General features: G+C 46.4%; 1 protein-coding gene and 1 pseudogene across 1 annotated transcript; both read left to right on the top strand.

Annotated features, from left to right (window-relative positions):
- The first annotated feature begins 387 nt into the window (after positions 1 to 387).
- On the top strand, positions 388 to 5,200 carry LOC131261522 (structural maintenance of chromosomes protein 5). Its single transcript, XM_058263580.1, has 6 exons — positions 388 to 487; positions 559 to 700; positions 759 to 1,315; positions 1,375 to 2,184; positions 3,263 to 4,427; positions 4,501 to 5,200. The coding sequence occupies exons 1-6, from the start codon at positions 435 to 437 to the stop codon at positions 4,879 to 4,881; spliced, it is 3,108 nt and encodes a 1,035-aa protein (XP_058119563.1). The 5' UTR covers positions 388 to 434; the 3' UTR covers positions 4,882 to 5,200.
- Positions 5,201 to 9,724: 4,524 nt separating this feature from the next.
- Positions 9,725 to 15,590, top strand: part of LOC131261073 (protein cortex-like) — a 114,965-nt pseudogene continuing 109,099 nt past the window's right edge.

Genomic DNA, 15,590 nt, shown 5'->3' with positions numbered 1-15,590 from the left:
ATCAGGACAAGCCGGTACGATGGTTTCAGTGAAGTACAAAATCGCGCATATAATCGAGTAAATTCAATCACATATAGCCTCCGCACGGACTGCGATAGAATCAATACGATCGAATCAAGGTTATTCGTCCCGATTGAATCGAACATCACAGAAAATTTCGGTTCCTTTGTCAAAAAAATCAATCTGATGCAAATGCCAAACGAATCTAATATGATCCGAATCCATCAAATGTGATTCAGTGCTTTTGAATTCGTCATGGGATCAAATCTCTGGATCTTCCGAATCGCGATTCTGCCAACACTACTAGACATCTTTCCATGAAAAGACGCGCGAATTGACGTTGTTCATCAATTGTGGTGCTTTGTTTGTTGTTCGTTTGTTATTTATCCCAATTTATTGGATTCTTGTTGTATCTTGATGACATTAGAAAAAACATGTCGCAAACGGTGGTTGGAAAGATTGCGTCGGTTTCGTTGAAAAACTTTGTGTAAGGCATGATCATGAAGCATTCGTGTGCATTCCGATAACGCCGGTCCATTTGTTTTTATCCTTTCATAGAACGTACGATTCGGCGGTGTTTTACCCGGACGAGTACTTGAACATCATTCTTGGACCCAATGGCACGGGAAAGTCGGCTATCGTGGCTGGCATCGTCCTCGGTATGGGTGGCCACTGCAAGCTGCTATCCCGTTGCGAAAATGTACGTTTTCTCGGCGTTGTCCACTTTCTTTGTTGTAATATATACTCTCTCGTTGCAGATCGATAGCTACATTAAAAACGGCAAGGATAGTGCTACTATTCGCATATCGATTTACGCGAATCAAAAGCGGCAAGTTCGATGGTTTAGCCGATCGTTCGATCACAACAAGAGCGACACATTCGAGATAGATAACGTAAAAGTGACGGCACGGGCATATCTCGAGCAGATCCGCAAGTTCAACATTCAGGTAGACAATCTGTGCCAGTTTTTGCCGCAGGATCGAGTGCAGGACTTTACGAAGATGAATCCGTGCGATTTGCTGGTCAACACGCAGGCATCTGTCTGCTCGGCCGAGATGCAGCAGTGGTTCGAGGAGCTGAAAACGAAAAGGGACACTCAGCTGAAAAGTACTTCCCAGCGGGAAAACGAAGCTGGCCGCATCGTCGAGCTGGAAGCAAGGCTGGCCGATCTTCAGCAACAGCTAGAGTCCATCCGCGTCCGGGGAGAATTTGAGAAGCAGATCGACGTGTGTTTGGCCCGGAAAGCGTGGTTGGAATATGAGGAACTTTTCCTTTCGTACACTTCCACGATGAAAGATCATAATTTAGCCAAAAAGTAGGTAAAGGTTACCTTTTTTGTTTATCCCTCAGAAAACAATTCCTTAATCGCTTCAGATCGTTCGAGGAAAAGGAACGTGCATACATGAGATGTAAATCCGACATGGCAGCGATTTTGAAGCGAAAAGAAGAACTCGAAAAGGCACTTGCCCAGCAACTATCCATCGCGCAACGCAGTACGGAGGAGATCAACACGCTCGAGGAGAAATCGGAACGGCTGGAAGATTCGATAGGCAAGCAAAAGCGCGATCTGCAGGATGCTCTGGCCAAAGCCGACGAACGGCAGACGGAACTGGACGAGGCAAAGGTGATGCTCGGCGCTTTCGTACAAGATTGTGCCGATGCGGCCGCCACACTTGGTTCGGAGGAGGAAGTTCGGCAGAAGATCGCCACACTCGAGTCACAGGATGTGAAAATTCGTAACGAGAACGAGCTACTGATGAGTAGACGGCAAGAGTTGAATCAGAAAATCGACTCCGACATTAAACCGGAGATGATGAGCATCCAGCGGAGTATCGAGACGATCGAAAATGTGGCCAGTATGCGGTTGAAAATTCTTCAAACGCGCTTCCCGGGTACGTACCAGGCGGTTATGTGGTTGCGGGATCATACGCACCTCTTCCGGGGCAAGATTTACGAACCGATGATACTGGAGCTGAACGTGCCCGTAGCAGAAAATGTGCCGTTCTTGGAGAATACAATTGGTGTGAGAGATTTAATTGCGTTCACTTGTGAGTGCACGGAGGATATGAATCTATTTCTGAAAAAGATTCGCGAGGAGATGCGCATCGAAGGAGTGAACGTGATGCAGAGCGATCCCGCAGACGGACTACACTACAAGCCGCGGCATCCGATAAGCAGTATGAGGTAAGCAAATACTGGTACAACGCTACATTTATAAAAGATTTTATTTGATTTTGAATCGGTGTGTGATGTGGTAGCAGTAAAACCCCTTTTATGCTGATCCATATGCCATGATCTTGTTGGTAGCAAATTTGTTTCAGGTTTGATTATGCGTTTTTGTTAGCTCGTCTAATTTAGGACATCATACTGGCTTATTTCAGCACACTTTTTCTCATTCACAATTTAGCGATTTCTTTCGTTTTCTTCCTGCTTGTGGCTTTGCTTAAAATACCAGACTGCTTGATCAGTTTCGAAGATATTTGTGAGTTCATATCTGACAATATTCAAAATAATGGCTTAAAGCTAATGTAAATGGGGTAAACTAAATTGGTTCGAAACGTATCTTGTACGTTTTCAATCCCTACACAATATGCGTAAAAAATTTCAAGACGATTCGAGAAGGAAATCAAAGATGCAAACTTCTTTTTTGTGAAGTGGCTTGTTAAGCTATGTTGTAGAAACAATTGTCGCTCTAAAACCGTAAAATATTTATACTGTGTTACTTCTTTATTGATTATTTGATGGCACCGCTTGCAAAAATACTGTTTAATTGCATTACCTGTAAGCAAGTTATCATCAGAGAGTAATGCTCTAACTAATGAGTATTCGAGACAAAACTTCGAGAGTGCATGATCAATTTGTTATTTGTTATTTATTTACGAAGAATGAAATCTAAGTAGCTGTCGGCCGATCTGTCTACCACTTGACGCTTCATCATAGTTAATGGTGATTCATACAGCAACGTTCGAAGGGAAAAGACGTGAACTTCTATAATTTATGAAACTGTTTGGTGCATGGGGCCACAAATTCATAAATGTTTCATTGCTAACAGTGGAAGAACAAACCAAACCCCAGAAAGAAATCATGGAAGAAGGAAAGCGGAATTCGAAGCGAGAATGTGTCTATAAAGGTAGTATTACTTTTAAGAACCTTTTAGAGATGTCTACTATGATGTAGACAAATATTTCCGTTAGAAGCCACTGGTATTGGAACAGAATGTATCATCTACTAAGCGGATTTGTTTGTTTTATTTTTCTTTCAGACGCTTCGGATTCCACACCTACCTCATCGACACGTTGGAGGGTCCTTTCCCGCTACTCAACGGATTGTGCAAGTTGTACGGTCTGCACAACATTCCCATCGGGGGGCCCGAATCGGCCAAGTACATAACATCGTTGCCGGATGACATTGGCATTTTCTTCACTCCGACCAACCGCTTTCAGTTGTCCAAATCACGCTACTCGGGTGAAAAGTCAAGCCGCAGTGATCTGTTGCGGCCGCGAAACCTGCTCAACCGTTCGACCGATCACACGCTGCTCGCCGAAAAGCGTCAACAGCTGCAGCGCTTGGTGCGTGAGTGTGACAAAATTCGTAACCATCGCGGGCAGATCGAAAATCAAATTAAAGAGCTGCAGGAAAAGCGCGCCGAGCGGATGGCTGACATCCGTGCGCTGCAGGAAGAGCTTTCCAAGTATCAGCAGACGAAGCTGAAGGTGCGACGGCAGCAGCAAAAGTGTACCGAGCTAGCCCAGCGCCTCGTCAATGTGGACACTGAGAAGGCAAAGTTTGAGCGCTCCTGTCGGACGATCATCGAGCAGTTGTTGGAAATGCAGCGGCGCAAGATCGACGCACTGGGACGGTATGCTACGGCAAGCATCCAGAACGAAGTATTACAGGAACGCCTGCGCATCTTTCAGGAGGAAAATAATGAGATGGAAAGTAACTATCGGCTGGTGGAGGACGCATTTCAGTCCGCCAAGCGCACGCTGGCGAACGTGAAAAAGGTGTTCGATCGGGTGAAGGAGAAAACAAACGCTAAAAACATTGAAGCAAGGGCCTTGACGAAGAACAAAGCACCGGATAAGCCGGATTTCCCTTTCAGGGAGGAATTTGCAACCCTTCCGGATACACTGGAAGCGCTGGAGAGTCATCTGGAGGAGTTGCGCGTCCGGTTCGAGTGTCTCCCAGAGGGAAATAAAGCAGCCGCTGAAGAGCACGCCCAGAAGCAGCGTCAGGTTGAGCAGCTGAAGGCTACTATGACGCACTCTGCACAAACGGTCGCTTCGTTAGAGTGCGAAATGTCCATACTGCACGAACAGTGGTATCCGGAAATGTTGCGCATCGTTCAGAACATCAATACGAAGTTTTCGCACTTTATGAGCACGATGGGATTCGCCGGGGAGGTTGAACTGATTCGCAACGAAGAGGTAAGGGAGAAAATATGAATTTAAGGGACGGAATATGCTTTGAATAATGTTTTTATCCTTTTTTATTCTTCAGCGTGATTACAACGAATATGGCATTCGGATATTCGTAAAGTATCGGAATTCGGAGAAACTGTGCGCGCTCGATCGTAAGCTGCAATCCGGGGGCGAACGGGCCGTAGCAATCGCAATCTACACACTGTCGCTGCAGCACATGACGCAGGTACCGTTTCGCTGCGTGGACGAAATCAACCAGGGCATGGATCCGACGAACGAGCGCAAGGTTTTTAACATGCTCGTCGACGAAACGTGTCGCGAAGGGCAGTCACAGTACTTTTTCGTGACGCCAAAGCTGCTGCCCCGGTTGCGCTGCAACGACAAAATGAACGTCGTGGTCGTCCACAATGGAAAATTTATCGAAAATCCCGACGTTTTCCTGCCCTCCAATCGTGCCTGATAGTAGTATATAAGAAATGTGCAGCGGAAGGAATACATCCCTATCGAAAGGAAATGTTTTCTCGGAGGCGTCTGTCTAATTTTAAGGTAAGACTGCGATCACATGACAATTCAAAAAGAAGTAGAGATTGAAACAGCAATATTCCAAATTTATAATATCTATCGACTGGCATAACCAATTGACAAATGAATTGCTGATAAAAGTAATATTTCAATAAGTTTGTCCTTCTATTCTATGTTTCCACATTCAACTGATTTTGTGTGTTAAGGAAAAGCAACAAGTCTGGACTCGAATAAATCTTGATTTTTTCATTTAATAATTTTTATCTCCATATTTATCAAACTAACGTAAAATACTTACTAAGAAATTTTCATCCGAAACCATTCATGACCACTAGCAAGGACGGTCCAGATTCAGCCCTTTTGTGTTTCAAACGCATCTTTCACATACAGGCTTACCCCGGTTTTCGTCGCTGTCAAAGTTCCGTTTGGTGACGAAAACCGGGGCCAGCCTGTATTATAAAAAAACTAGCACACCTTTGGTCATTAAAACGGATCTATCGAAAAAGGTCGCATTTTTGTTTAGTGGTTCAACTTGTTCAGAATGCATTCATTTAAGAAATAATTGTTTAACGAGTATCTTCAGATTACAGTTAGTTATTGTCAGTTGTTAGTTTTGAACAGAACGGAATTGAAATATCATATTCTTATACACCGATCTCTACAGAACCTAGATAACATTAATGTCTACTATGATTGGATGTCTACTACCTTCAACTACAACTTTGTTGCTACGATGCAATCTCCTTCTCGATCTAGCGTTTGTTTAACGAATATCAGTAATATTCGGACGGATTAACTTAACTTAACGTAAATCGAAACCATTAAAAACACAATATGTTTGACTAAATTTTCAAGTTTTTACATTTCATCGATAAGTGGCAACCTTAGAGATTTGTGTGTTCCCATCGATTTGTTTCTAGTTTGCTACAAAGTACACTCGCAATTTCCTTCCACCATTATCGCGATACTTTTACGACCCATCGAGTGATACCGGAACTTAGCTTTCCCGTCGGAAACGATATCTCATTCGACGTTCGCTCGGTCGTTCGATCGGAACGGTTGTTGGTTGTCGGTCCGTTATCAGTGCGTGTAGGAATTTGTCGTTGTGCGGGATAAAGTGTAGTTGGTAGCTCTAGGGACTTGGTGGAGGCAAAAAAAACAAGGGAACCGCAACGGGTTCAAGGAGCAGGTTTCTGTAGATAAAAACACACACGCACGGTCATGTATCGATCCGATAGTTTGCACACACTTGCGGCCGATCAACAGCGGTGTGGCGTGATGAGATTGTGCCCGGTCTCAAAGAAGGAAGATGAACCGCTTCGGTCATCGGTGGGGTTTTTCGCTAAAGTGCTAACCTGTAACTACCTGTCGCGGCCGGTGGAAAATAAAGTAAACAAGCAATCGCGTCGGATTCGCGGCTGGCGTTTAGGTTTTAACGGCCACTGGAGACTATTTATGTCAGCCCGGTGGACAGAAGCTGGCACGATTTATAAGAACACGACACGAAAAGTCAATTAAAATCGAGCTGGTGTCGAAAAGCGATCGACAAGGGGTTCGCATGAGGCATCGCATCGTTTTATCGCATCGACGAAACGGCGACCGTCCATCCTTCACGCGGCTCGTGTGCGTTGATCGATAAGAGATCGATCCGGGTGGGGGCTGGTGTCGCCGCGTGTGGAGCCTTTCCCACCCTACTCTCTCCTTTTCTCCTCCGTGCCACCCAACGATAATGATGACCTGCAATCGCTGTCATCTTGAAGCGTGCTGTCCCCCGGATACGGAGCGTCTCGCGAGAGTCATAAAATTAATCTTATTAGACCGCACCGTTGCGACCAATTATGCGGCCAACCACGGCGGCTACCGTTGGCCTCGATCGTAGGCAGATTGATTTAATTGCCAAATGATGATGCGCCCCATAGGGTTCCTAATGTCACCTGGCGGTAGGGACACAGGATCCTTCCGTAGCGACGGATAATTACACCCCTCTACTCGCATACACTCCTAATTATCGTGCTCGTGGACAAATTACTCGTCAACGCGACCATTATCAAACTGTGCGACCCGTCGAGCTCGGGGCCAAAGAGCCAGCGCCGGTGTAATAACGATCCGTCGGGACCCACACGGCCCCAGACGTTGGCCGCATTAAGTTGTGGCGTGATCGAGGAATCTTCGGGGTACCTCGGCATCCGGGTTCGATGTTAAACGGCGCTCGTCGGGCTGTGCGGGTAAAAACTGCGACTAAAAAAAAGAGAAAAAGAAACATAAAAATAAAAGCTGGCAAATCTGGGCCAAACAGGGGAGAAATTTCGCCGCAAGGAGCGATCGGATCGGATCGATCGTTTCGATCGGCCGGTCTCGTCTCGGCTTGGGGGTGATTACGCTGGACAGCGCCAGCATGTTAATGGTGGTCGCCCGAATCGTCACTTAACTGCAATTAGCCGAGCTCGTTCGCTTCCGGTGTTGTCCGGGTGCCGTCACATCATGTCGTCTGGTGCTGATGAGATCGTTGATAGGCTCCGGCCGTTCGATTCCTGCCTGCCGGGACACAGTTGCGGGTTGCGCAGAAAAAAACGAATGCTATCGCAGTAACGCCGGTGTTGCTTTTCATTAAAGAAAATCGTCAAAATCTTAATCACTTTCACACAGGGTTGCTTAGTGTTTGATATAAAAACAACTCACCGTTAAATGGCCACTGACCAAGGGCTACTTTGTAAGGACAGCGGGAAGAAAGTCTACCTTAAAGAGGGAGGAGATCAAAGTGCAAGAAAAAAATATTGCAATTTATATGCTAATTAGAATGGCCGCTCTTGCCTTCAGACCAAAGGATGTTCTTAGCGTACAAGGTTGGTGTCAATAAAATTATTAAAATTTTAATTGATTTTGTGTCCCTCCAATCGCTCTGAAGCAAGAGAAACTTTTTCTTTATCCCACCCCTTTCCACGTAGCAAGTCACCTCAACCGAGATGGGCGATCTGTTGGGCATCCAGACAGGCCAAGGGTTGAGGATAAACGTAAATGACTTCATTTATTATATCGATAATTATATGCTTCATCATTTCGGTTCCCGGTTGACCGGCCGAATGGGACAGTTTGGGGCGGCCCACCAGTCCTGGGGTGGTCCGTAGCCAAGCCATCGCCATCCCGTGGCGGCAAGTGGCTGGCTTCATGTAACTGTCGAACGGCCAGCAGGTTGCAATGCGCCGCTTAAATGCGAATGCCCAGTGCGAGAGTTTTCATTCGATTGAAAATAATTATTCACAAATTATCTTCGGCGGCAACTGGTCCGACAAACGGAAGAATGGAGAAGGGTGGCGTAAATGACCACAACCAATCACTGTCAACGGGATCCGCGGACTGAGAAGTCGCGTCCGAGAGGTTCCTTCTGGTGCTCCCGTGGTTAGTCATTTTAAAAACGGCCCATCGTTAAACGGCTCGATCGGCCCTGCACTGCGTAATGGTGTCGTTGAATTTTCGAATGAGCCTCGCACAGTGGTTGCCGTTTTATCAAGATTTGCCGCGGTCAAAGGGAAAACGACGAGCGAGCGTGACGTTAAATCGCTCTAGGCAACGGGTACACTTTAATATAGTTTATTATGACTTGCAGAGCGGGCGTGCTGTGTGTGTTACAAATTAAACAGTATTGGGTCATTTGTTAGGGAGCTGCGGGAACGCTGGGACAACCCGGGCGGATGTTCGACACCGCGTTTTATCGCCCTGGCCGCATCAGATCCTGGCCCGGTAGATGGAGCGAACGAACCTGTTCTGTAACCTAATCTAGGCATGATACGTTAAATTTTATTGCCTCCATTTTTTTTCTTATTCACTCGGAACTTATTACAAACCGACGGATTACATTGGGTTTGGCGTGATTAAAGTTGTTGATGAATCATAACAAATTGAGTTTAACGACAGCTTGGCTGAGAATGCACCTTGGTGGTCGTGGTAATCTGGAAAACGAGTAGAAGTTAATGGTTGAGTAATGATTTTAATTAGCCAATGAAAATGTGTTTGCATCTAGCGGTCAGCCATGTACTTCTTTTGAGGTTTAGGTTCGATTTTCAAAAAATAATTCGGATATTAAAATTTGCAACATTTTTATTTTAAGCGAGCGGCATGTGTGGAGCAATTTTTCTTCGAGTGATCTCGCATTTTAATTTTTATTGATGAATCTCTACCGAAACGCTATTTACTACCGAAAGGAAGCATAATAAAGCTAGAAAGTGGCGTTAAAGGGTCAAACAAAAAGCTAATCCAATGTATCAGATTAGCAACCTCTGGATTCTCAACCGGACGACAGCATTTTATGTCTATCCTGTGTCTGTTGATTCAAACTCTTTTGATCCGTTTTTATAACTTTACTACTCTCTCTACAAAGCAAATAATAAAATCAGTCAAACGTTTTTTTTATAATGGCAATACGTTTCGTACGCAAATAAATCTTTCGTACGTAAAAATTAAAAATGTATTTCAAACGTAACATTCAAGTATAAAGTAACAAAAACTCTAAAATTTGTATATAATAACCTGAATCACCGTCACTTTAATGCAAATTTAGTTGCTTTAATTTTGTTATTGCATTTAGTTTCTGAATTTAAACAAAAAAAAACAACAAATTAATCACTACACTTTTGCGATTCCCAGAAACTTATCAATCATCTAAAGTTTAAATGATTTTTATCAGTAAATGTAACAAAGCACTAGCACCTGTCACTGCCAGGTCGATTCTTTTTTCTTTTCATCTACGTGATGAGAGCAAATTCTGTCATCAGTGTTATCACGTACCTGCTCGCGATCGAGTGTTACCGGATTGTGCGTTCAGGCTGGTGGAAGGATTGTGTCGGAGTGCCTGTTATATATTTTTTCAATCTAGTTTTTCTCTAAATTATTACATCAGTGTGTACGGGATGGCTTTTTCGGTGAAAAAGCGTACCAACAACCGGCTGAACGAGGTCAAAAAGGTTTGTCCGGGCGTGCCGAGTGGTGTGACATATGCAACGTTTTGGGATTTCCAAGGGCATTACGACGGGAGGGCGATCACAGGCGTGCGTTTGTGCGTGTGATCGGGGCAAAGGTAACGCTAATGTCTCTCGAAAATCCCAACGCAGTGCATACAGATGGTGGCCGATTGGACGTGCCGCTGCTGGTGTGTGGTTCGGTTGTGAAGCGCGATGTACTAATTTCCAAACAAGTTGGGACTTAGTAGGCCAGTAGCATTTATCGAACGCAAGAAATCTTCTGGTCCACAAAATCCCAGTTCGATTGAAAATCCCACTCCCCGGTTGTGCAAGCCGACGCTTTTTAGTTTGCGGTTTGCAGTGCCGTGCCGCTCTTGGGCTCCTGAGGCGAATGAAGTTTCAGCGTCGAAGATGGTTCCAGCTGCGGCTACTCGTGGGCGTGCTCGCTGCGGACAGTTGCACTGACAGCTGGGTGCGAGGCTGCAAGCACCGTGATCGTGAGGTCGATCGGTTATTTGCGCGTTTTACAATTTCGCCCGCGGGAAGCTTTTACCGACTTGGCACAGGAATCCTCACCAGGTCTGGTCGATACTTACCGAAACTGCCGTTCCTTCTGGCCCTTCAGGGTACGCGGGATGAAGGCAACGGCTCCAACGGGTGGACTGCCTCAACCCAATCAACCTGTAATGCACGATCCTTCCACTACGGGTGGATTCCGCGATCCGATCGCCGGTTGGCAAATTGATGCTGCCCGTTCCTCCGTTCGACCCTTTCGGTAGTGTTCGGGCCCAATTACTCTCACCCATTCTGCCACTCCTCGGTTTGGGGCTGCGTTTTCGGTGGACCGTTGATCCTGACAGCCGATTAGAGAGAAGAAAAAAAAGAAGGAAAAACGTACAGGGGTAGGAAAAATGATCCTTCCGATCGGTTGCGCGAGCGGCGGTCCCGGGGTCCGATCAATCGCCGGTCCACCGCAATCGTTCCCCGAGGGTTACGATAAATAATAGAAAATCATTTGTACGAAATCTTTTGAATCATTTTCTGCGCCACCGGCTCGCCGATTAGTTCGGAGTTTCTAGCCAAAAACTATGCATCGCGATCGTCCTAGCTCGCTCTTGACTTGACTTGGGGTGGAAGAAAAATTGTCTGCAAACCAAATGCCTTAGAGAAAAGAGAACCAAAAAAAAACGGCACGTTAAGAAACAGAAGAGAAAATGATTGCAATAAATCTGGACAAAATTTATGCCCCTCTATACGGCAGCAGAAACACGGCACCGGGGTCGTCTTTTTCCTGTACCATGAGCAACCACTCGAAGGCAAAGGGAATAACCACGACAATCACCACTTCACAGGCGGGGATATGTTTTTGAGCTTCTTGTGGCCGCCGGGAGCGATATACACCAGTCCGTTGTTCGTTGTTGTTTAGAGGCCGTCGCAATTTTAAATCCGATCCGCTTGGGAAACGGGTGGCTTATGGTTAAACCGATGTTCCTACACGCGTTCCTCGCATTTGAACGCCTTAGCTTTAGCGCGCCCGCACCGTATGACTCCTCGACCACGCTCGTGATCGTAAAGAACAAGGTTTTTCCCCCCGAAGCTCAACGCAAAGGCCGTGGGTGCATATCTAAATAAATCATAAAAATCTCCTCTTCCCGGCCGTGTTTTCCTGCAAAGCGAACTAACATATATGCCATTGTGCTGGTGATCCAGTTCAACGTGCTGTGTAGCACAATCCACGGGGATAGTATACAATTTTGCATTAATCAGAAATCAATCGACCCTCCGGCGGCTGGCTGTGCCATGTTAATGTTAATTATGTACAAATTTGACCGATTCGTTTCGTGTCGTTTGAGCGATGAGGTGACTTCTGTAAGTCGTGGAACTGGAGAGGGAGGGTTGGAACACTCTATTGGGTCCTTCGAACGGTGGGGTTATTTCTCTGTGCCAAATGAACTTGTATCATTTTTCCTGTACATTCCAGACAGACCTGAGACGTGATGCTTAAGTGTGCCATCGGTTGAAATCCTATCATCCGGGCACCACAATGACTTGGCCTTTGAGGCATCATCGATCCTCGAAGGCTCCTGTGCGATCGTTCAGCCAGCTGTCTGTTTGTTTGTTTGTTTTGTGCAAAAGCAAATAAACATCGCGCTCAAGAATTGGCACTAAAGTTCACCTCACTCCCTTTGGCCATGAACGGTAGGGAATGAAGATTAACGGATCACCCCGGCGGCTGTCAGGTTGTTTTGCGCCATCCTGTCCTCACGTTCGCGCGACCAAAAGGCTTCATTTTCACGTACATTGCTTTTCATTTTCACCATCGACACCGTCGAGCTTAAGCTGCCATCGGCCAGTCGGACGTTCGGAGCCATTCCGTCTTCCCGCGGTTCGTTAGCGGAACACTGTTTCATTGTAAGTGTCGTGCATGTGGACTAGCTGCCAATGCCAATGGTAGCTTAATTTCTCTCCCCATCCATCCATCCATCCATCCATCCATCCAGCCCCATCCCGAACGGATTGGAACGTGGATCCCCCTACGGGGATTGGAGAAAATTAAATCATCAACAAATGGAGGACCGCGTATCATCCGCGAATCAATTCAATTCATTCCGCTCCATTAGATGCGGGGTGCCCCGCATTTGAAGTGCCGCGTTTGATCTGTGCGCTTCGTGATTCGTTCCAGCCCGTAGTTCGGAATTGGAACCCGGTTCGGCTCTTCCCCCGTTCGCCTCGATTATGTTGTGCGACGTAATTTAAATAGCCCCTCATTTTCTGTACCAAAGTGTGCCTCGGTTGTCCCGGCCCTATTTCACGGATCATAAACATGGATGTCATGCGGGGGGTTTGGGCTAGGTCAGGAGCTGGGTTTTAGGTGTAGCAACAAAGAAGACCCAGGCTCTCCGTGAGGAAACGGTGTACGTTGCCATTTTTTTATTCCCCGTTTTTCTTTTGGTCGGTGTCGTTTTAACGGAATGTCGTGTAAGAGGTCTCCCGAAGAGTCTGCAATGGAATGATAACGGAATAAGTAAAAAAAAAGAAAATACCTTAAAAGATGCACCACTTGGGCAAGGAATGCTGTTTGTGTGTTATTTTCCTTCCGTCCAAAGTCAGCTTACCACATTTTTATGCTCTCCAACGGGTCCGTTTTACGTACCCACCCTGGGCCGGTCTTGGTGCACGTTTTTTGATCGGAAATAAATGGTTCGGTCGCAGGGAAAGATTACACATTCCTCGAACCATCGCACAAAAACCACCTACGTTATTATTTCCGCGGGAAAAAAGCTGGCTTCCTCGCGTCGTAGCATTCGCGGGTCCGTTTCGTTTTGCTCCGGTCATAAATTATGTAATTTTTGCTACACGGGACTGCGCCCGATGTCCAGCTACCTGGTGGCCCAGGGTGGGGTTCTGGCTACGCAAATGAATAGTGAGCTTCGGTCATCGTCGACGTCGTCGTCGTCGTTGTTGTTGAGCATAATCGCTGTTCGTGGCCAAGGACCCCGAAGAAGACCAGAGTGGGCAGGGAAAAATTTCGCTGCGTTTTTTTCCTTTTCAACCAAATCATACTTAAGCGCGTGCAAACGGTAGGAAGGCCGTTTTTATCGACCATTAAACGCTGCGAGCATGCTTATTTGCTGCCGACTGCTGGCAGATGGATGCCGGTTGTTGTCTTTGTCCTGGTTACTATCGTAAGCAAAAGGGACTCCTTGTCTGGAGGTACTTTGTTGTGCAGTGAGGGTAATGTTACCCCATGGAGGACGATAATGCCACAGATTAGATGCAAAGGAGTAGGATTTCAAAAAGCCCACCAGGTAATTTAATAATCAAGTTGAATAATGTTGTGCGGGATGTAATACTTCGCAGTGGAAATAAAACATGATGTTGCACCGAAATTGTTTTGAAGAATTAGAGCTTGTGTGAATTTTCGGATGGTCTTCGTGAAGTAAGTAAACCTTACACCTTGAGCTCCAGTTTGCTACTGTTTATTTCTTCTGTCAAAATAGTTCATTTGGCTTATTCATTCGACTTAGTTCCTAATTCCTTTTAAATGAATAGAAAAGGATTCCTGCATTCCTAAACGCCTGAATGTAGGCAACTGCTTAGAATATATTTCCAACAGAGCTAGAAAATTAGAGTAACATGCTCATCTTCTTTACATCCCGCATCTCATCATTAATATCTTCTTCACGATGAATAGACAACATTGTAATCTGGTAAATGGTACGGTGTAAAATTTAAACCATAAAACTATGAGAGCAGTTTAAAAAACGGCATTCCTATCTAGTTCCTCCACCTCACGCAAAAAGGCAATGGGGCAGCTCCGGAAAATTTATTACTCACCCCAACCATTTACAGCGTGGCCTCCGTGGGCAAGTGGTCGGTTTATGTACCATTCCCTAATGCGTTCCAAAGTCGCAAGCCCGTGTACCGAGCCAGTTTTGGATGCGACCTATGCTGGTGCTGCCTCTCGACCATACCGAACCCTTTCAGGCACGAGCGACCCAAAGTTCACGTCTTCGCACGCCAAAAGCGGTTCGGTTAAATCTTTGACACTTTATCTTCTCCCGTCCCCCGTGGGAGAGGGGAAGGGACCGACGGCATGCCATGCCACTTGTTGACACATCCTCGCACCATTCGCCCTAATTATATATTCGTGTAATGAGTCGCGCAAAACACATGCCCACCGAGCTGATCGGCGGCATTCAAATTGGATCGACCATCTTGCAAACGTGCGAAGGGCGAGGAAAACTACTCGACCATCCTTCCCCTCGGTAAGATGAGTTCCACGAGCGCAAAAAGCGTGCGCGGTTTCGTCGCGGTGCAAATTATTTATGACGTCCTTCTTGCTTTCGACGCCTGTTGGTAATTCGTTGACTCGTGGAGTCCTCGGCGGAACGTGGCAAATGTGGTCGTCCCCTAGGAAAGAACCCGGGAACGAAGGCGACGGAAGGCCACTCCACTGACCGGAGTCACGTTCGGCCCGGCGCAGCGAGCCCCATCTGTACGCACTAAATAAATTGTATGTTCGCTAATAAGTGCAAGATTTTGCTTTTTAGGTACGGAGGCCATTAATTTCACACCTCTTCCACGTCGTCGAACGACCATGTTCGGAACGGTGAAGACCCTCCGGTTTTTCCTCCCGTCTTAGGGCAAGGGAGTACCATGCGGTCTAGCTTCCCTTTCGGGCTATAGGCGTCTAGTGGCCGCAAATGTGGGCGTTCGTGTGGTCGGAAAAGAGTGCGTCTCCTCGGTGCGTTCGGGCTTCCAAAGGCGCAATTCCTAGATCGGCACGCCGGTGTATCATTAGGAAATGACATTTCAATAGGTGATTATTATCACACGTTGTTGGGGCTCTGGTATGGACATTTTTTTTTCCATACCTCCTACCTTCCTTCTCGCATCATCTCCTGACCCAAAGGGTGGCGAGGCCGTCCTTTTTTCTACTGCTCCCCATATTTTCATGGTGGATGGAACTCTTTCCACCGGCGTTGGCAACTGGTTCGGGCAGCTGGTGAAGTTATTGAACCGATGGGGCCGGTGCGGTTTACCGACTAATCCCTGAAACCAGACCAGCGGACTCAGTCCTCCACCGGGACCCTTCAGGGCGCGCGCACCCTGGGAAATATTACAATGTAATCAATAAATTCTGGTATACAGCAGAATTTATGGCGATTCGCACCGGTGCGCGCGCGAG

The sequence above is a fragment of the Anopheles coustani genome, chromosome 3 (assembly GCF_943734705.1).
Source record: "Anopheles coustani chromosome 3, idAnoCousDA_361_x.2, whole genome shotgun sequence".
Taxonomy (NCBI): domain Eukaryota; kingdom Metazoa; phylum Arthropoda; class Insecta; order Diptera; family Culicidae; genus Anopheles; species Anopheles coustani.
This window is presented reverse-complemented; position numbering and strand designations above follow the sequence as displayed.